Genomic DNA, 21,806 nt, shown 5'->3' on the forward strand with positions numbered 1-21,806 from the left:
AACAGAAAGTAAATAATTACAAGAATATGGTCAATGATTATACACAAACTCCACAGAGCTGGAAGAGTAGACATTGGGTACACTTGCACTGAACATGACAATTAAAGTTCCATTCCAATGCTTATCAGAAATATTCAAATTGGGAAAACTGAGAGACAAAAATACTTATGCCCCACTTCTAAACAATTTACCTATCTATCACATCTACTGAACATCAAGCACTTTACAATTTTCTGTTACATCTGTAGTGTTTTGTCATTACCATGTGGAGTTGTGGTCTATGACTGATTGTTGGAGAGATGTCAAACAATGCCGTAGAGAACACAAGAAAGCTTTTGACACAAGGAGAGTATATGCTACAGTATACCCACACTGTGTTATATTTAACTTTCTAGCTGTGTTTAAAACTAGCATGCACCTTTTTATTCCATCAATTTTTGCTTTATTTCTTAAAAAAACTATTTGGGTTTGTCTAAATTAAGATTGAAATGGTCTCTCAACACATGATTATTTCTAACTTTTGTACAACAAATTTTAGAGTAATCTGAAAAATACAAGAAGACGCCATGATTCTCCAGCACAAAATTTTGCTATTGTCAACTAAAAGAACAATAAGCACACTGCAAACCCTCCCTTGGAACAATGACAAGTAAACCATAACTAGTCAAATTCTGTGGTTGTTTCACGAGTCTTGCTGCTCTCCAGCCTGATTAACACAATAACACGTTACTAAGATAGTGCAGGCATTCAGTGTTACTTGATTTTGTCAGGAAGCAACTTGGCGAGAGGAAAGTTGAGCACAGACAAATGAAAAGTAATTGGAAGGCGAGTACACCTACTTTGGCACAATTGCACACTAGAAAGCAAATTTCTCAGCTTCACAGACACAAGATCTGTATCAAGCTTGGGAAAAGAACTCTCTACTTTCAGCCACTGTCCACATCTCACAAACATATTATCCTTTTGCTCTCTATTAAATCAAATACTGGCCACTAAACAACAGATTATAGCTTCCTAGCCTACCTATACTGTTAGAGGCTGAAAATTAATCTTGTATCTTCAAAATGCTCTTTTTCTCAATTTCCTCCATTTCTTTCAACACATATGCCACATTATAACGTAACTCATGAAATTTGGACAAGGACACCTGTAATAAGAGAAATTAAATCAGCATGATTTGAGACTGGGTGGCCTGTGGGCTGACAGTCAGCCCAGTTGACCCAGGTCAAGAAGTCTGGGAGCTAAATTAAGACTGGGGTCATTAACAAGCCTATCCAAAAAAGACAACAGCCCATATAGTACCCTCTCAGCATAAAACTTCACTATGGCTACCAACTCATTGGCTTCCTTTTTTCTCCTTATTGGCAAGAAAGGACTTAACATGTTCACTGAAGGGTCAATGGACTCCATCAACTTTATGCAATCTTGCTAGACACTCCTCCTACCCCTCCCATCCCACAAAAAAAATAATTTAACACCTCTTTCATGATGTTGTTTTTATTCAATCTATGTTCTATAAGAGCAGTCTAATTTTTTGATAATCACAAAATAAAACTTAAGTCAATCTTTTGAAAAAACAACAATAACAATTCACAAACAAGGCTCCTCGCAGTTACGAGTAAAAACAAATATTGGCATTTTTTGTTTAAGCAATGTTGCAATAAAATGAATGTGGGACCACGAAATAATTAACCACATACACCTGTACCTCAAATGTATGGACCTTTCCATCACTGAGCTTCAGCTCCATAAGCACTGTTGGTTCCAACACTCTGTTCAGGGCACTGAAAAATAATACCAGTAACACTGCATAAACCTTATAAAGAGAAAGCTAGAGGAGGGGAGGAGGAGGGGGGTGGTTCTGATTACATTTTAGACAAATTGGTTTTGGCCTTAATCACGCATCACATTCAAACCTTCTGTCACCCATTATAAATACTATGTAGACTACAGGAAGAAAAAATGGTTGCTGGTATGTAATAAGCCTCTCAACATAGTTGCAAAGAAACTCATTCAAAAGTTGAGCATTGACTCACACTGATAAAATTTTCACCATCTTCCCATCTCTCTATGTCAGGAAGAGTGTGTGGAAACATAAAAATGTCCCTACAGTTTTGCAACTTATTTACTTCATGTTAGGAGAAGTTTAATTTTTCAAATAATAAATAAAATAAAATCAATTCATCAATTCATCACCAGATGATAACCTGGACTTACCTTGTGGATATAGCAACATCGACTCGCCATCGCAGTGAATCTAAAGTTGGAAGGTGATTTCTGTTTTGAAGAGCAGCTGCATCAAATGCCGGTCTTCTACAAAATAAGATATTGATAAAAAATATGCATCCATAATCTTTCACGATACAGTAACTTGGTATTTATTTGTTGCTACATCCCAGATCAGTCTATATGAAGCAAATTGGATGCAAGTGTTTTCTTTATATAAATAAGTATTTTTGGAACTATCACACTCTGAAAAAAAAACACATGCAAACAAATGAGAATATCAAATTGCACCACAGATTATTGGTAATTTCTCAACTGTAAATAAAGTATTTCTAGTGCTCTGATTGGTTCACATCAATTCTGGTAATCAGCTCATATTTAGAGTCACCTAATATCGAAATGTATTGCACCAACTGTTGTGGAGATGTAAAAAGCCTACAAACCATTCACACATTAAGGATTCAATCAATGAAAACTAAAAAAACAATTATTCCTTTCACCCTGTAATACAAAATTGGATGTAAGATTGGTTATATTTACCACCTCATATCCAACAAGTGCTCATGGAATCATTGTGAAACATTTCTTTAATATCTCATTTATCCATACATCTAAGATTTTATGGTTACCAGTCCACAAAAGCAAAGAGGCATTTGCCTAATAAACAGAGTAAAACTTCACAAAATTTTAAAAACACACTTACTTTTCTCCAAACACAATGCTTGAGAGATCAGGAATTAATTCAGTAGGAATCCTTTCAGACAAAACAATAAAACCAGTTTGGTACCATGAGAAGTCATTCAAGCATAAGGAAGGATTTGAAATTTTATAAATTCCAGGCTAACAGGTTGAATCAAGCACAGGTAGATGCAAGGGTAGACATGTACACACATGAATTATTGTTAAAAATAAAAAGAGAGACTCACTGGCATGAACACTGCCTTTCTCCTAGAGAACTAAAAGAGAACTACAGAGTTCTGTATAATGGTGTTAACTGACACAATTCTCAAGGTAAGTGTAAAAACATGAAATCAAAATTAAGCAAAAACTGCTGAATGCTATGATAAGCTGCGCCTCCACTTTCTTCCTCTTAACAAAAACTAAAGTGTTGTTTTTCGCTTGGGCTGAATAGCCTTGCTTTATAAACTACATGTATATTTGTGCATCATGAATATTGTAGCTTTCCTACCCAAGAAATCCATGCTATAAACAACTTTCATTAGAGCTGGATGATGGCCCAAAGAAAAGTCATAAACACATTTTGGCCCATATCAAAATCTTTTTTTTACACCCTCATTACTAATTAGCCTATCCTTCTCCTAAATGACCCTAGAAATTAGTAAACTCTCCTCAAAGGGCCTATTAGAGCACTCTCCCCTCTTGCTGCTACACATTTCCTTGTAAATTAGTTACAAGAATTTTGATGTTAGATCAAGATAACAAATTTCTAACTGATACGTTTGAGTATTCTCATTACATAACTACAAGATAATGTATAGAAATCGTACAGAGAAGTTACCTGATCATCATTTCCAGGAATTAGGGTTAAAGTTAGTATTATTAGCACATTCAGTGATTAAAATTGCTTGTGATATATAAATCAAAGGTTTCAAGAGCTTACTTACTTCAGTTCTCCAAGGTCTGCCTTAAACTGTTCTGGTTTTAAAGATGTCTGGGGCAAACGCAGAGCACTGCGCAATAGTGAGTACAGCCCAGCATATAGAGAGGATATAACATCCTCTGTTACAGTTTCTGACTGAAGCTTCTGGAGCAGACCATCATCAGGAACTTTTCCCTCCAAAACTGAAATAATAACTGCCAAGAGCCGAAGACAAGAACTCAGGGACTCAAAATGAATGTAACATTTGTATGCACTCTCCCTTCCCCTGCCCCTATGGTTAAGTGATGCCAATGTTATAGTATTCTTTCATATGTTCTCAGTGCAACTCTTACTCAGCTTCACAGGAGATGAAGACCTATGGTTGTTTCTTTTATTCCTGTCTAGGATTGTAAGATAGTGATCCCTAATTGGGGATCATACGTAGGGTAGAGGAAACTTGTGAAAATTTAGTAAAGCCAGCTAATTTGAATTTCGGCTTAATTACAGTCAGATGACATCATATCTCTAATCTAGAGGAGAATAACTAAAAATCAATTCTGTGTTAATTGATCGTTATCGTTGACAAATATGACCGTAGTCAAGTGAAATACAACTGTGTGGTTCCAGAGTGCTACAAAACATTATTACGCATTATTTATGGGTGAAAAACGTAGCTACAACGAAGAAACACATTTTTCTCATACTTAGTCAGCAAAAGTAAATCAATATAATAAGAAAGACCCTGAGATTTATGATGTAAGTTTCAAACGAGTCCTTGATATGACCTCCCCTGGCATAAAAATATATAGAGACTTGAATAGCCAAATGCTATAATGATAATTTAGGGGGATCCTCCGCCAACCTACCTTGTAAAATCTTTCTGAATAAGGCCTTATCTATCTTTGTTAGATGAGGTATCATTCGTTTGATTTCATCTGGAATTTTTGGACCTACAAACAAAGTAGTTTCCGTCAAAGGAGTTAATGCAGAACTAGCGCGTTCACGCGCCATCTTGGATTTCCCCTCGATCCAGGCCTCCCAGCCTCCCTTTCTCTTGGTCCAACATACTCCCCCTCCCTCCCCCTCCCCGCATATCATCTAACGCACCCACCTTCCTCGTCTACACCATTTTATTTTACATGTACGCTTGATAACTTTTTAAAGTACTCCTTGAAACTTTGACACGAAGGCACAACCACGTGGTCACTCGGTAAAAATTGCAAATTGTTTGCTCTCAAACGCTCCTAATTTGGCTGAGTAACCAGGATGGAATACTGCTGGTATCTTAATCTGCGGAAAATATTATTTAAATCGATGGTAACTATTTAATAGAAGCATATCTAATCAACTGATTGCCCGCCTAACTTGTTACTAGCAAGCTGTTTCATCTCAAAGTGTATTTTTCTTTCTTTGTATCGGAAATTTCTTACCCTCTTGGCGAGCTGCTTTAAAATCGCCCCTTGTGGCTGATATAAAACAAAAGCAAAAACAGTACGACGACTTGCTCCTTTGTTCAGTATTACTGCATTGTATTAAATGATTTATGAACGTTGAATTTCATTAAGCCAGCCAGCCACAATTATACCTCGGATTTTCATGGTTATAAAAATCGGAATTCATATTCTTTACCTCGCTGAACGAACCTTTTCGTCAAAAATTCATTTTCGGGATGATTGGGACAAGATTTCTCAGGACAACACTAGTCTTTTGGAGTTATTGTTTCAACATATGACAATATTTACATATTGGGCGTGACACTCTTCTAGAAAAAGTCAATTTGCATCAGAGGGATAGCATTATCATATCTCATTTATTGACGTTGTGTTTGCGAGAAAAGACGTTAGCACGTAAAGTCGTTTGGCGTCTAACTATCTCCCGGGAGAGCCAAATCATAGCGAGCGAAAACAAGGTAAATTGAATATTTTTATTCTGTAAATTGAATTTATTACGCGTACTTGAGTGATGGCGAGAATTTAGCTTTGTAAGCTGCTGATTCATTGAAGCAATTTAAAACGCATTTTAACTGATAATTCGTCTCATAATTTCTTCAGTCTTATTTACTTTTTCGCATTTAAAGGTTTTCGCCTAGGGCAGTTGAGTAAAAGCACCGCTGTATTTTAATTTCATGGTTACAGTCGTCTGGCGCTGGGAAGTTCGTGACCGTCAGATGTAGTGCAAATGCAGTGAAGCCGAAATAGTCTCGACGATCAATACTTTAGTACTTCTGAATTGTCTAACGAGGGGATATAAGTTTCAGCAAATAACAGCTAAATGACCAGCCGATAACCCTAACATAACATGATAACGACAACATTGAGGGCTCCTTCCTAACCCCAAAGATTTCACACACGATGAATAAATTAGGCTACCATGACCCTGCGGCCGTTAAAATGTTCTTGACACTTCTAGACGGCTGGCTGAGGTACACAAATCGTGAGGTGGATCATTATGTTTACATGGTATTGACTCTGCGAATTAGATAAGATAACAAGTTGATAACTGTTTTGAGCCAGAAAGCTTGACCCTTGCAATTTTATCAAACTGTCGTGTCTGCCGCTCGATCATTCGTCACAAAGTAACGCAGAAAATCTAACGTTAAGGCCATTTTCCATTTTTTTTTTCATGTGAAAGGCGAGTCCAAAAAATCATGCATTTTTCAATATTGAGTAAAAATGACTTAATCAACAAATGTCCGTCAAAATGGCAACAGCGCCGCCGTCGACGGCCATTGTCTTTCAGTACGGAAGGCTCTGACTGGTGGCAGATTTAAATATTTTCTGGTGGTGTTAATGAGAGTTTTTTTTATTATTCTATTGCATGGAAAAATTAATGACCATCTGCTGAGATTCCCAGGGGCAGATTAAAAACCCTGGAAACACGTCAAACATAAACAAGAGACTTGAAATTGGAGATAGTAATTAACGGTTGAAGCTGCAGAGTAACGAATATCCGAAATTTAGTTAGTCACGATTTGTTCGCGTCCTAACAAAGAGAATAGTTCTTTAGAAACCGTGTACTTTTTATCTCCACCAAGAAAAGTATGTATGAAAATATTACACTGACTGCTCTGTAAGGTTCTCAAGAGTAATTCAACCCAATCCGAAATTGTCTGACATCCAAATCATCTACACTGAGAGGCAGCTATTTTTTATCATTCCTAAAACCTGGCCTAACGACCTACTTGCGACATAGCGAAGTTTAGCGATTTCCTTGAACAATGAAAAGCTGCAAATAAAGCCACTTATGACTAAAATGTTGACAACTTTTTTTTTTCGCTATCAGAGCAGCAAGCCGTTTCAGACCTGCGCTTGTGTGGCCAGGTTACTAAGTTCTCAAAATGGCGGGTTCATACTCGACTGTTTTCATATTTGAAAATGATTTACGAAAAGTTGGTTGCTCTTTCAAAAGAGAAACAAACACTTGTGACCCTTACTCAGCTTTAACTATCCGTTCCTATGGTCCAGTCTCCCTCCTTACCCTGCACCTTAAGCGCTTTCGGGTCGGTAGAGGAAAAGACCCCTGAAGCGGGGCAAATTAGCGTGTGAACTGTTTCACCACAAAATACTATGACAGCACCATAAATTAAAGACTATTCAAAGTCAGTATCGTTATCACGATTCTATTTCTCTAAATGATATTTTAAATGGACTTGAATGGGCGGTAGTACAGCCTAACCTGACTCGTTTTCTGCACTGAAACACGAGCCTCCTCAGGGAACACAGAATCCTCATATTTCCAGCGATTTTGTTTAATGAAACCAATATCATAATAAAATGAAGATATCACAAGGAGCTAAAATTAACAAAACGTGGCGTCAAGATTGGTTATATGGTTTTTCATTTGATTAGTAGAAAAGTTGGTAAAAGTATCGACCATGCAATCACAGAGCTAACTAAAGTATAAACACAATCCAATTCCGGATCACTTACAATACTCAATGTTCTTAATCGAATATTGTCTCCGGGAATGTGGCTGAAAATTTGATTAATTGCCTTCTTTAACTTCCTCTAACGTTTGCAGTCAGTCGAGACAGTTTGAAGAGGAGTGAAGTGACAACGAAGACATGAATGTTCTGTGGGCAATCATTTGGTTTCTCGTTCTCTGGTTTCTCGCTTGGCCTGTTGGGTTCTTCTGTGCTGGTTGGTACGTGTGTTTGTCGCCGATTGAAGCCTGCGTCGATGCCATCAAGGCCGTCACAGAGCTCCTTATGAAGGGTGTAATGTTACCGTTAGAGGTCGCAAAGCATATGGTAGAGGGTAAAGCTGGATGGTGATAAAAAAAGGGAAACCTAAGCTACTTGAATTTCATTTTGTTTCAATAAACAATTAATGTATTTATACGAATTCTAAAAATCTTTTCATCAATCTCATTTAGTAAAAAATTGTACATTGATAAATTTTTTATCTTATGTCAGTTGTACTTTTATTGAGATTGCAACTATGTAGCTACGCACATGACCGGTATTCGAAAAGCATTCTCTTGTCACAGCATATTAGTTGTGGATTCATCTGTTTTTTAAGGGTTGTACTTCTCTTTTATAGCAGATGCGTTAGCCTCCTGCTTTAGTTGAGTTTGACTGTCATTAAATCACTATCTCCCGTTGGTGTCGTCAGTATTGCACTACCTTTCTAGAAATTTTTTACAAGAAAAAATAAAGCGAAAAAATTTAACTGAAACTGTACTCACCTATCGAACGATATCAGTGTTAAATGACATATTTGATTCGCTATTTGTGCAATGTGAGCTGCTCCTCTCTATAATTTAGGGCAATGAAGGAGGGGTGTTTTTGTCCGAGCTGGAAAGGCTACCCTCCTGCTTTATTACTGAACAACTGCCCTAAGGGTTAGTACCGATTACTGGGGGGGGGAGGGTTGAGGAAAATGCATGGTTTTCAGGGGGGAACGGTGGGGGAGGAGTAAGTTGATTCTAACAGAGTAATGGGATGGCTAAGAAAATTGACTGCAAATGAGGGAGGATCTTAAGAATGCTGCAAAGCCATATAGTGGATCAGGTAAATTCTAGTGGAACACGACCAAAATTCTCCGACTTCCCTAGTTCAGCCATATGTTAATTATTGTAGTTTTGTATGGGGTGACTGTGGCAGTGGTCTCTCCGAAAAGCTTCAGAAGCTCCAAAATCATGCAGCCTGTATTTTGATGTGTGCCAATTATAACTCTGATATCGATGAATTGTTCTGGGTACTGGGTTGGAAGAAAAAAAAAACGAGCTAGTACTAGTCGCGAGTGAAACGCCTTTTCTCGCTTTTTGCTATTTTTCTTCCCGCCTTCCCCCTCGCCCCATCCTCGCCTGCAAATCCTGGTTCGACGCTAACATGATCACCTGACTATACTCTTTTCTTTTTATCTTTCTATTTTTAATAAGAACCTTTTCAAATTCAATTAGACTTTTTTACAAATAAAGGGATTGTAATCCACATCTAAATGCCATGGTGAGGTAAGGGTTTTTCACGAAGCTAAGTGGCAATTCCCAGTTAAGGTGAATCAGGTTTCAAACAACTTCTTCCGATAAAGAGAATTATTAGCACTGGTGCCACTAGAATGTGCACAAGCGAGGGGTAACTAAAGTTACAAGTGACAGGAGTAAAAATAGCGTGAGTCTAGAGCTTAGAGCACTAGGTGTTCTTTGCTACAAATACAATTCTTCTTCTTTACTTAATTCAATATCTCGTAGCCATCCCGCAAAATTCTTCCAATTACGTAAATACCATTTTTTTTTTATCGTTATCTCATTTCAATAAATGATCAAATCTTCGAATAACTTTGGCCTTTAATTATGCGATGCGTGATGTCAAATGGTAGAGTCACGCCTTTCATCAGTAACGCTGTCAAGCTCTTCATTCCATCGATGCACGCCTCAAATGGGGACAAGCACACGTACCAACCAGCACAAAAGAATCCTATTGGCCAGGCTATCAAGATTAGGAAAAAGAACCAGACGATCCCCCAAAGAATCTTCTTTCCATCCATTACAAACTATGTAAGAATTGATTGTTGAACTGTTTCAAATCGGCTCAGCCTGCGCTGTAATTGAGTTATTTGTCTTGTCTAGGCTCAGTGGACGTCCTCCGATCGAGGAGTTTCCCTCCTGCATGGGAGAAAATCGTTTACTGTTATCATTCCAGATATTTCCTTTTAATTTCTCACATTTTTGACGGCTCAGCAAGGCAATTTGAGACATACACGCAATTTCCCAATCGCAGGGTCTTCACTAAGGATTTAACCGCAGTTAAGCTCTTTAATTACCATGATTATAAATTCATTAACAGTTCTCATGGGTTAGATGTGGGTTAGCCTGTAGAGCAGGCGTAATTTTGGTGAGCGAGTGCTCAGTAATTTCATAACGAAAATTATGGCCGTCATCTTTAATTTTAATGGCAGCTTAAGGCTGGGGAGAGAAATCAATTTGTACCGAGGGGGCGGTCGACGGTCAAAAATAAGGAGAGGGTGAGGGTAGGGGAATGAAGATTTCCCCCTTCCCAATTCCCCCGCTTCCGGATGTCGAAAATCGAGAAGGCTTTTTAGGTGGTTAGAGGCGTGCAATTGCACTGATTTTTGGCTTGGCTCTAACACGTTTACCGAATTTAACGTGCCCGAAGTTGAGGTGAGGGAGGTGAGCGACATTTGGAAGCGGAAGAAATTCGGCGAAGTTCTGGAGGCTTTCGGCCCAGACGGTCCTGGAAGTTGCACGCCTTGTGTTTTTCCTTTGCCTTTGGAAGGGCATCAGTGCAAAGTGGGGAACCAACCGTCCCAAAACCCCGCAAAATCACTCGAGACGACAAAGAAAAACGAAGGTAAGTAAACTTTATTTATCTGACTGTCATTTTGGGGATGAAATGTTTCGATTTGCGGTATTTATGAAACATTTATCGGGATCACTACCGTCTAGCCGAGATCGACGGTTGCAAATTACAAACAATGTAAGAGTTCAACAAGCGTATCAAATAAGTGACGACCCACAGGGTTGTCTGCCTGTGGTTCTGTTATGAAATTTTGTAATCTTATCTAAAGTAGACTGCGCCATAAGCGAATGTAATTTGTCGTTTTAAACGATCAGTTCAAAGATCATTTCCTCGCTTATGGTTTTTCATTATGGTTCGTAACCGCTCTGTGTAATTTGTGATTGTAGTGTTTTGTAACTGCCATCTCCTTCGGTTGCATTGGAATGGTGAAGATTAAAAATAAAAAAAAAAACAATCAAAAATTAACCCACCTCCTCTTGCAGTTGGTGAGTCGATAAATCAAAACATGAACATCCCGCAAAGAATGGAAGGAATCGGTCTCACTCAGAAAGTTTTAGTTTTTCAGCGACTAACAATTCGCCTGCCTTCCACTTCAGCTGGGACTTACGCGAGTCACGAGTTGTGCTGTCCGTCATCATCCCAACATACAGCATCATACGGTAACGCAACGACTTTAATGCCTGCATGACTGCGTACAGCAACGGACTTTGAGTAGGTTATGCATATCCATTTTGGCCTTATACAAGCTCAGTATTTCTTGAATATGAATTGCAATAGTTTTACCAGTTTTAAGATGTTCGTAGAGAGCATAGTCATATGATTACTGGCTGCCTATGACACGCGCATGCTGTATCGATTTCCGTCACGGAACGGACCATAAGAAAGTTATAAGACGGGAGGCTGGGTAATCGATTTCCTTTTTTTCACTTTAAATTTTCGAGTTTGTTTGTTTGTTTTCTCTTATTTTTGCGTTATTTTGCGATCCGAATTTTTTAATCCGACATTTTTACTCTCGTGCAGTTGCCAATAAAGTTATTTCGCAGAATTGTCTTTGCACGAAGTTCGTGTTCCTCAATTGACTCTGAAAAATAATTCGAAAAAGGAATAAACATCCGAAAGAAGCCTGCCTCCCTCCAAAAACAAAGATAAAATTTCAGTTTCGAGACAAATCCCGGAAGTGTGAAGGATTGGGCAAGCCCTCGCGGAAGAAACAATCCTCTGAAAGTTGCAAAGAGACATCTCTTTCGAGTTTGAATACCGTTATACGTTTTCAATTTACCTCTCTGACCATCTGATTGTCAAGGGCTTCTGCCATTAGTAACTTGCTAAGCTGATATTATGTCTCAGTCAATAATATTTCAATGAATAGGATGACAAAATAAAACCTGAAACGCCTTTGAAAAAGTCTCAAATGATCACTTTTTCTACCATGGTAACTTCACACTGCCGCCTGCCTCGTCATTTGCAGTTCTCGTTCCATAAAGCTTGCGTGACATGTGTACACTCGTGAAGGAAACGTGACCGCCGAAGGAATAAAATTTAAATTATTAGCTTACATTTACGAAATATCTTAGCTCATTTAATTCGTTACCGCTTGCAAGGTTAAAAAAAGGTCGAATAAACATCGATATTGAGATTTTTTCATTTATAAAATGATTACTTGGACTGGAAGGATAAACGAAACCTCCAAATGATCAGAACAATTTGCATATCGCTTTGACGAGTAAACAGTCTTTCGTAGTTAGCTTTGTTCGCAAAAAGGCTTCAACCTGCCATTACAGGATTAAATATTTCGATTAAATTATATTAAGGTAATAAAAAAAATTCCTTGGAAATGCTTAAGAAACATAAAAGCAAAAGATCGGTGGAAACGAACGAGGTTATTACAATTTAAATTTGAACGCGTCCGAAAACTGTTGTCTTTGTGTAAATTTTATTCAAAAGCTACGCCAATCATGCAAAAAATAAGAATGAGATGGTGATATAAAGCCCTGTTTTAGTCCAGATAATCTCATTAGGATTGAAGAGTTAAAAGCTACAAAAGTTTGCAGTAGGTTTTTGAGGATAAATTCATTACAGTGATACACTTGAGATAATTTGATTGGTTTCAGGAAACACGAGTGTATCATTCCCATACCGGTGTCCTTTCAAAGCACTGCAGTTGTTACATCAGCGAATGTAGATATCAAGCATTTACATATACTATCGTTCTAACGTCCCATAGGTGCATCTTCTCTTACATATATTATACTCCACAAAGATAAACTCTAAACTAGGGGGGCATCGAGCTCCAACTACCAGCCTTGCTTTCCTTCGACCATGTGTTGGGCCACTTCAAGCGGTAATTTGACGCCACGCATTAAAAGCTCTGTAATTCCTTTCATGGCATCGATGCAAGCTTCAAATGGTGAAAGGCACACGTACCAACCAGCGCAAAAAAATCCAATGGGCCAAGCGAGAAACCAGAGACAAAGAAGCCAAATGATTGCCCACAGCACGTTCATTTTCGCAACGTGGCCGAATTCCTAACAATATGAACCCGAAACACGAATATTTAGAAAAAGGCGTAGAAAATACTCTATAGATAAACAAAGTCAAGATCCAATCGTGGCTCTTACTCACGGGTGAACTCTCTCCTCTCTCAAGAGTTAACCTGGCTTTCTCGAATTCCGCTTTAGTTCAAAGCTATTCTTGTGTGACCTTTTAGAGATTACCTTTGTTTGTAACTGCGTTACTCCTCTATCTGAACCACAGTTACCCCAAGCTCGTAACACGAACGAACACGACTTCTCCAACGGGCGGTGTTGTATTTCACGCTATGAACAAGGGTTTAAGCAAAAACTCAGTGAGTTTTCTTTAAGGTATGAAATCCCTATTTGCTAAACTGCAGAATACCCGGCCACTTTGTTCCGCCTCACTTACATGTGTCGGGAGGCTTTAAAGATCGAGACATAACACAATAGACGGTATTCTTATTCAATGACATGTAAATGAGTGGCCGGGTATTCTGCAGTTGCTCCGATCTATTACTTCGAAAGTAAAATTTGTCTTACCCTCCTGCCTTAAAGTTCTCTTTTTAGTGTTCTTTGGTACCGTAAGTAAAAGCACTCTTCGGTGTTGTCTGAGGGAAAAGCCTCATTCACCATACTATAGTTATTCGAGCTGGTTATGGAATACTGAATGCAACACCGAATAGTTAGGTGGGGTTGAAAACCTTGGACTATAATAGGATGCTAAGAGTCTCAGTGACTTCTTTGAGCAGAAAAAAGAATCCACTGTTCTTCCCTTTCTGGAAAAAACCCATGAAGGCATTCCTTCGTTATCCTTGACGCCCTACTTTGAAAGCAGATCACACAAATGCACAATGCTTCGACACGTACCACTGTCAAAATACCGTCCTTTAATGAAGATTTTGTAAACATTACAGATATAAAATGGGTTTAAAATGGATAAAAGCAATGTTATATATGTTAGATGCTAAATAGTAAAAATATATAATTCTTCAAAAATCTGTGACTAAAATTACTTCAAGCGAATGAAAAATGCAAATACAAGTCAACACGATGAAGCCAGCAATCACAATTGAAAATCAGCAATGTTACAGATTCTGAATTCCTAAACAAATCTAATCAATCAGTTCTAACCTGCTGCAATATCACAATTAACCCCTCAACTCCTAAGATCTGATTATTAACTCTCCCCTCTATCTGTTCCACATTTCCTTGTAAATTAGTTGCAAGACTTTGGGGTTATATCAAGATGACAACTTCTATCAAGTAACTAAGTATTCTCGTTGCCTATTTGCTGATGATGTATAAATATAACGAGAAGTAACATTTTGATCATTTCTGGAAGATAAAGGGTTAACAGCAAGCAGCAATAGCAAATTCACATACAAATCTATGTAATAAATTATGTTGGAGGCTTAAAATTTAAAAAAAAAAACAAATACAAATCTTCAAAATTTATCTAAATTTTCTTGGATTGAATGAAAAATGCAAATACAAGTCAACATGATTAACCCAGCAATCACAATCAACAGCAAGCAGTTTACAAATACCAGATTGCATACAAATCTAAGAAATAATTATTCAATTTTGCATCTATGAATAGCTTCAGACATCTGAAGAAAACACAACACTTAAGCTCTGTACAACTAGTGTATTTTGCAAATCACCATTGATCTGAATTACACAGCTTACCAGAATTTTTTTAAAGAATACCTACTTAAGGCAACAACTAAGACTTTATTACCTGCCCTTGTAGTGGAAACGATCTCACACCCCTCCCAAATTCCTTCACAGGAGGTTTACAGGCAGGCCTTGACTGAATGGGGGGAAATCAACTCTGCCCAAGGAAGAACCACAAGGAATTTCATCCAGATGACCAGATTTAGTTACTCAAGAAAATTGAATACCTAGTGATGGGAAATTAAAATTTTCTCCTCACAAGTGAGGGCTTATATTTCAGATTTTTGCATTGGTTAAGTGCTGTTAAAATGATTATTATTTGCATCAAAAAGGAAAACCATAAATAAGGATTTAAAATTTTGTGTTGAAAGTAAAAAGCTATATCTTGTGCCTGAAAATATATATCTGTTAAAAGAAGGTGTATAAATCTCTGATATTTTACGTCAATGTCGGTGAATAATCCTGAGAGCAAAAGATGAAAAGTTTTGAAACTTCCCTTCCAGAAGAATGTAGATTTTATTCTAAAAATATGAATGAAAAAAAAAATTGCTCTTGATTATAAGGCTATATGGCAATTGGGCTTGCACTTCAGATTTTTCCTTAGTTAATTGCAGTTAAAATGATCACAACTCAAACCAAAAGAAAACCATAAATACAGATAAAAATGTTTGTGTTGAAAGTAAAAAGCTGTCTTATGCCTGAAAATATATATATCGGTTAAAAGAAGGTGTATAAATCTCTGGCAATACTAAAATAATTGTTATCAGTAGCCGTCCACCCCTCAGAAAGGAATAAACAGCTACATAACATGCGATAGCTTTCAGTCATGTTTCAACCACTGTTTAATGCAGCCACACATCATTCACTTTGAACAAAAATAAGTCTTGACACTGGACATTCATGTAGCTCATAGAGCTAAAACGGTCAGGGATCATTAGTCACCTAAAAATGCAAAATGTGGTTGAATTAACACATTGGCCATTTTACAGCTGTGTACTTAGCTGCCGAGCCTCTGATTTGGAGTGAGGCTGAAGGTGACCTTACCGTGATAGAGACCAGTATCTAGTTGGCATGATAACAAAGCAATTTGAATTTGAAAAGCAGCAAGGTTTGTATCAAAACAAGGTCAACCTTAGCCTCACTCCTATTCAAAGGCTTGGCAACCAAGCACACAACTGTAAATTAAATGGACATGAGACATGAGGTGTAATTGCTTCAAAGAAAGGATGCTTACAAGTCATAGGATATTAGACAATTCATATAAAGAGGAGTTTCTGCTTAGCTTAATCTGCTAGTTTACAGGGAATCCACAGAACACTTTAAATACTTTCCCACCGCACCATAACCCGCCAGATATCTGTGCCGAGATGCTCCCTTGCAATGTTATACCCACAAAGCTTATGTTCTAGTGACAAGACCATTTTTGAACCTGATATTTAACCTCTTCATGCATGAAAGGAACTAGAACAAATTACTTGTTTCTAATTCTTAGAGTAAAACACACAGCCTCCCCAAAACACCTCTTAATTACCAAGTGATGTAAAACTATGTAACTGAGGAATTAAGACAAACTGCCATACCAATACTTACCATTTTAATAACAGTAATAATAAAATGCTGGTACAGTATATTGGGTTGTGCTTGGCATGGTATACTGGGGTGCCTGAAAAACAAAAAAAAAATTATATAGATATAGCTACAATTATGATATTTTACACTAACCATTGGAAGGTTTGCATATAAAACAAATTGAAAACATTTTAACATATTCATTGCCAATATTTAGGGAACACTGTTGTATTTCAACACTACATACCACATAATTGATGGGCTGCTGAACTGGATGATTGTATACCTAATCATGAAATGAATAGGATGTGAATGAATGTGTCTAAGGCATTCTCTAAAGAAAATGTGAAGTCTTTGTTGAATGGCATTGACACAAGTCATGAAGAATAGACATAATTTCACCCATCTTTGATATGCCTTACAAAACAAATTGGCACCTTTTTTTCAGTTTCAACAAACATTTCATTCTAAACTTCTCTGAATTCATTAATGTGTTGAACAAAAAAGAGGCTGAAAGTTAATTAATTCCAAACAATATTGTTGAGTGAAATAACATTACACAAATTTCTTTTCTGGATAACATGGCTTAATTCTTTGTAAAACTAAAATGATAACAATGGTTAGTAATAAGACAAAAGAGGAATAAAATAAATAAGTATTAGCACCAACAGCCAAAAAGTCTCTAATAGTGATTAAGTTTGATAACTAATGCTTCCATAACTGGTGCATTGTGCCATACAACGGAATTTGAACTAACCGCATTGCAATTTATCAAGGGAGGCATATTCATGTTCATGTTTGGCTCTACAGGCACAAGAACCAGTTGTTGTGGTTGTGTCCCTGAATAAGAAATCAAAACATAATGCCTCAGTCAAAATTTAATGAAGCTATGTTGATGTACTATACAAAATTATTCTCCAAATGTTAATTTTCATAATTTGTAGCTTCTTTTTCTTCTTGTAAGCACAGTAATGTTCTGACATCACACTTTCTATGATTAAAATTGGAAAACAGGATATCTTTCATTAAAGGAATAGAGTACTTTTTTTTTCTCCTGTGTTAAAATAGCCTCATGACTTAACACTCTAAATTGTTTTGTAATAAATGCCAAAAAACACATGAAGTGAGTGATTGACAACTTGGGACCAAAAAGTATCCATTGTGATCACTGTAATTTTTGCATCTACACCATGTGCAACCCGAACTAACCTATTTGATTACTGGATCCTGTAGAAAAGAACTGTCCCCCTGTCTGAAAAATAAAACATTTTTATAGAACATCATATTACACAGTTCAGAAATCAAGGAGATGTTGTAACATTGTTCTGGTACTCAAGGGAGAACCCCTTTAATTTAACAAAAAACAATTGTCATCTAAATAATTTGCACTTGAGAGGGAAAGGAGCTTAAACCAAAAACTGACTCTTGTTTTTTCTTTAATATTGGGGCCAGTCCCATGTATTGAGTTGATTCTTACCTCTTTTTTCACTGCTTTTCGGAGGCGCAGTTTCCTTCCACCCTTGTAATCAATTGTTCCCTAAATTGGTAGAGATTACTGGATAATATTGTTATATCAAACACAAAATTGATATCTACCCCTCAGTACACTGTGATTTCATATATGCTGCTGTGTGCTTTGGACTTGCACAGTCAGGAGTCAATTATACACAACTAACATAACCAACCGCTATCTCCATTAGTTTTGCGGCTGGTAATATGTTAGGATCCAGACCCCTTGCATTTAAGGACTGTAAGTAGCATGTGATTCATGTTGTGAGCTCCAAATAATACACAGCTGTTGTCATTTTACTGTAGAATACTAAGCTCAGATCTGGGACTTAGAAGCTATTCAGATCAATCATGAAAGACATTTACTCCATCAAAGACCATTAAATAATCTCTGAAAATTTTCCAAAAAAATATATCAAATCCTAGATGATCATAACCACTCAAAGACTTCTACAACTACCTGCAGAAGTTGTGGTGAGCGTGGTCTGTTCCAAGTCTCTGAGTGATCCTGGTCATGTTTTCTTTAAATTTTAACCCTTTCACTCCCAAGATCTAATTAGTAATTCTCCTTACTATCTGCCATACAATTCTTATGATGTTAGTTCAGAGAATTTGGTGTTGGATCAAATAATAATCCCATAATTGATATTCTTCTCTATTCTCATCACCTACCTGTTTGATATTGTATTGATATTGTAAGGAGAAATTCTGTCTTGGTCATTTGTGGGAGTGAAAGGGTTAAAGCTTATTTCTTTTCCTTCTTTGAATGATACTTGTAAGTTCTGCATCTGTTTCAAATATTATAGACCTTCAGTTAGATCTGGCTAACTAACAAAAAACAGATATAAAGATACCTTTTCAATGAGATCATCTCTAGCTTTCGTTGTGTTGAATGTAACAAAACCGTAACTGCGAAAGACAAAAAAAATACATCTTCAAAACTACAGACGTATGTAATCCTAAAAACTTGAGAGAGAGAACGTAAAGGTTAAGAAAAGAAAAATTTCCGTGCCACTGGAAGAAACACAATCGACAGAGTCACGGCTACCGGTTTCAACATTGAAATGTAACAGAAGTCATTTATTTCAAAGGCTAAATGCCATGTTCAGTTCACATATTGGGGCTTCTACGCCTGTTTTTAAAAGAGCGAACCTTCGCTAAATTGCTGACCCTACGTGAAAAAGAAAAGGCCTCCCATCCGAAATGATTGTATTACGAGCTTACAGGCAAACAGAGACGATGACGAAACAGCCGAAATTAACAACTGGCCCAACTGTGGCATTGCACGCACATTAAAACCACAGTGTATATTTCTTTCCGAGTCATAAGCGAAATTAATTTGACGGCCAAATTTTGAGTTTCTTGATTAAAAGGTGAATCATTTCTTTGAACTATTCTGCCGAGGATATCTCTAACGCTGTCACAGCCATGTTGAACATAGTTATAGCCACTAGAGAAATTTTTGGTTCAAGAAACTGAAAGACAGGTCTTTTTCCCAACGTTTCTTCGACGGCGCCGTTATCGCAATGTCTTGATGTACCTTAAGGCGCCTTGCTGACGACCCGACTCCTCTGATAGGTCAAAGAGTTACCGGTGGTGGCGCGATGAACCGAGAGCTTGGGATCGTTCTCGCTGTAACGTCTTCTCTCCTTTGCATATTCATGGTTGACAGAAAAAATAACTGAGTGGAACTTCCTGTTTGGAAAATTTAGTTCTTCACTTGAATTAACTTACCCTTTATTGAAGCCAGTTTTCCTATCGCAGACAATGCGAACATCCGTCACTTCACCAAACGTACTAAAGAAATTCTCGAGCTCCAACTCGCTTGTCTGTTAGAGGAAAAAAAAACTGGTTTATCAGACTGAGCCACAAACATAGCTTGAAATTTTGGCTAAATTGATAATAAGCAAGAATTGTTGCAGCTATTTTATTCCACAAATACACTAAATCAGTTTCTACAACCAAAGTTGTGATTACGTCTCTCCAGAAGACTACCTATTTGTGCCTTCAAGGCTGCAGATCGACAACGCCTTTACTTACTTAATTTTGTCAGAATAGCTGAAAAAATATTTCGAAAAACATCTAAATTCAATGTTAAATATGTTGTAATAATCTTTCGATGCAAATAAAATAAGCAAAAAGTCTGTTTACAGTTCACTACGTGAACAGGTGTACAACAAGTGGGCGAAATGGCCACTTCTAACACAACTTCAATTCGTAACAAATGAGATAGAACAAACAAACAAACAAAAAACAAACAGACAAACAAACAAACAAAAAAAACATACAAACATGTGCAGTTCTTTATCTGAAAAAAATGACGTTAAGCTTAAACTCTGCTTTGCAATAGTATGCACAACTGAACTGGGCAGAATGAACTTCGAAATGTACCTTACGATTATGCGTTCGCAACTGAAAACAACTACACCATCATTCGAATGATAAACGCGAGATCTTTAAGATCGGATACTTCCAGTGGAACCATAAAAGTAAATAACACTTCGGAGGATGCTCTTGAAATATGCTCAACTTACATCGCGAGCAAGTCCTCCGATGAAGACCCGATTGATAATTTCGTGTCCATCGGGTACAGTTGAAACCTTGAACAAACGCATGAAAGAAAAATAGTTTTAAAATGTGATACTTAGAAGTTTCAGCGCCATTCATTCAACTGTAAACCAAGGAATGCGTAGCGATTACTGTCAGAAAAGTACGGGTGTTTTACGTAACTATACAAGCTTCTCAGGGTTCATTGTTCTAAAGATGAAGAAAGCTACTCTAAATTATGTAGTTGTAATGTTTAAATAGTTAACAAAGAAGTGAACGAGTTCAAGAGACTGTTCAAACAGTTTATGTTTCTTGACCCTTTCAGTTCAAGTGAACTATTTCTTTTGCTAGTCCAATATGAATCAACCATCACGGAGTCACCCTAACAAGGTCTTAAGATCTTTATCGCAATATTTACAAAAAGGCAAGGCATCACAAGACACAGAGTGAAGAAAAGGAAAAAATATCCCAAGTTATAACTTCATACGTACCGACTTCGCTGTTTTGTTCATTTCCAGTACTTTGCCTTCTAGAAGCAATCACAGTCGTACGCTCGTTATTTTGCGTAAACTTCCACTGCTGATGCTAAAAGTCAACGTTTACTGTCAACGTTACGCAATGTGATTGGTTAATACAGAAATAACATGTCAATTTCGTAAAGCAACGCGTCAGATTCCATTTTTGGAAGACTAAGTAATGAAAGCCGTGCGGAAGAACAAATAAGTGGATCGAGGAAGAGAAATCTAACGAAAGCATCGAAACGACGATATATCATCTTAACACAGTGTGTTCCAAATCTACGTGGGAGGGACTCAACACTTGTCAACGTAAAAGGAAAAGTGTTTCAAAACACAACTGATGACAGCTCCACAAAGGATACCATTTCCTTAAAATGCCAATCATATGATATTAATCGCAGAAAAGAAGACCTTAATCTGAGATTATCGAGTATTTAATATACCATCAATCAATCCAGATTCCTAACTGATACTTCTCAATTAAAGTGTTAAAGAAAACAAATGTTTTAAAGACCGCAGATAACAATGTCAAAGGAAATCGATACCCAAGATAAAGTACCTTTTACACATTGCTCCTGCTGAGGTGTTTTGAAGAGTGAATTGTCCTCGGTGATCTGGTTAAAACGCTCAAAGAAACTGAAGTATTGCGGAAAATGAAACTTAAGTGTTGCGTAAAATGACAGGGGGGTCGAAACTTTTCCCAGACTATCTGGCGGGTGGGTGTTTCCTGAGTGACACCATGACGTCACTGCTTACTTTTTACCACAGTATTAACGTAAAAAAAAGTCTCTCGTTTCAAACTTGAACTTAGAAAACCGAAAAAAAAAACTGTATTCAGCTAATAAACCACCAGCCAAACATCCTTTCGGATGGTAAATTTCCAGACA

General features: G+C 37.3%; 2 protein-coding genes and 2 long non-coding RNA genes across 4 annotated transcripts; 1 reads left to right on the plus strand and 3 right to left on the minus strand.

Moving 5' to 3' along the window:
* Positions 1-570: 570 nt before the first annotated feature.
* LOC131795068 (COMM domain-containing protein 5) lies at positions 571-4,843 on the minus strand. The gene is made up of 6 exons (XM_059112632.2): positions 4,693-4,843; positions 3,852-4,041; positions 2,930-2,980; positions 2,218-2,313; positions 1,709-1,784; positions 571-1,147 (listed from the first exon to the last, which is right to left on the minus strand). The coding sequence occupies exons 1-6, from the start codon at positions 4,835-4,837 to the stop codon at positions 1,046-1,048; spliced, it is 660 nt and encodes a 219-aa protein (XP_058968615.1). The 5' UTR covers positions 4,838-4,843; the 3' UTR covers positions 571-1,045.
* A 5,521-nt stretch (positions 4,844-10,364) lies between these two features.
* On the plus strand, positions 10,365-15,038 carry LOC136278082 (uncharacterized). The gene is made up of 4 exons (XR_010716177.1): positions 10,365-10,637; positions 11,183-11,245; positions 13,341-13,447; positions 14,891-15,038. It is a non-coding gene; the product is annotated as an uncharacterized lncRNA (long non-coding RNA).
* On the minus strand, positions 12,503-13,503 carry LOC131795087 (uncharacterized). Its single transcript, XR_009341018.2, has 2 exons — positions 13,209-13,503; positions 12,503-13,111 (listed from the first exon to the last, which is right to left on the minus strand). It is a non-coding gene; the product is annotated as an uncharacterized lncRNA (long non-coding RNA).
* Positions 15,039-15,311: 273 nt separating the features above from the next.
* Positions 15,312-21,691, minus strand: LOC131795151 (protein boule-like). The gene is made up of 11 exons (XM_059112723.2): positions 21,479-21,691; positions 20,893-20,986; positions 20,389-20,454; positions 19,589-19,683; positions 18,709-18,763; positions 17,823-17,882; positions 17,555-17,597; positions 17,103-17,185; positions 16,593-16,631; positions 16,367-16,439; positions 15,312-15,718 (listed from the first exon to the last, which is right to left on the minus strand). Exons 2-10 carry the CDS (start codon positions 20,911-20,913, stop codon positions 16,371-16,373), a joined length of 531 nt encoding a protein of 176 aa, XP_058968706.2. The 5' UTR covers positions 20,914-20,986; positions 21,479-21,691; the 3' UTR covers positions 15,312-15,718; positions 16,367-16,370.
* Positions 21,692-21,806: the final 115 nt, after the last annotated feature.

Source organism: Pocillopora verrucosa, chromosome 14 (assembly GCF_036669915.1).
Source record: "Pocillopora verrucosa isolate sample1 chromosome 14, ASM3666991v2, whole genome shotgun sequence".
Taxonomy (NCBI): domain Eukaryota; kingdom Metazoa; phylum Cnidaria; class Anthozoa; order Scleractinia; family Pocilloporidae; genus Pocillopora; species Pocillopora verrucosa.

Bases quoted from the DNA above. Each gene is read 5' to 3' on its own strand.
- LOC131795151 (XM_059112723.2), bottom strand. From the start codon at position 20,913: ATGAACAAAACAGCGAAGTCG. The intron at 17,883-18,708 runs GTATCTTTATAT...CTACCAATTTAG, and splicing joins GAGATGATCTCATTGAAAAG to GGAACAATTGATTACAAGGG. The intron at 17,186-17,554 runs GTTAGTTCGGGT...TTTCTTATTCAG, and splicing joins AGGATCCAGTAATCAAATAG to GGACACAACCACAACAACTG.
- LOC131795068 (XM_059112632.2), bottom strand. From the start codon at position 4,837: ATGGCGCGTGAACGCGCTAGTTCTGCATTAACTCCTTTGACGGAAACT. The intron at 4,042-4,692 runs GTAGGTTGGCGG...GGCTCTTGGCAG, and splicing joins ATTCAGAAAGATTTTACAAG to TTATTATTTCAGTTTTGGAG. The intron at 2,981-3,851 runs GTAAGTAAGCTC...TTTGTCTGAAAG, and splicing joins GCAGACCTTGGAGAACTGAA to GATTCCTACTGAATTAATTC.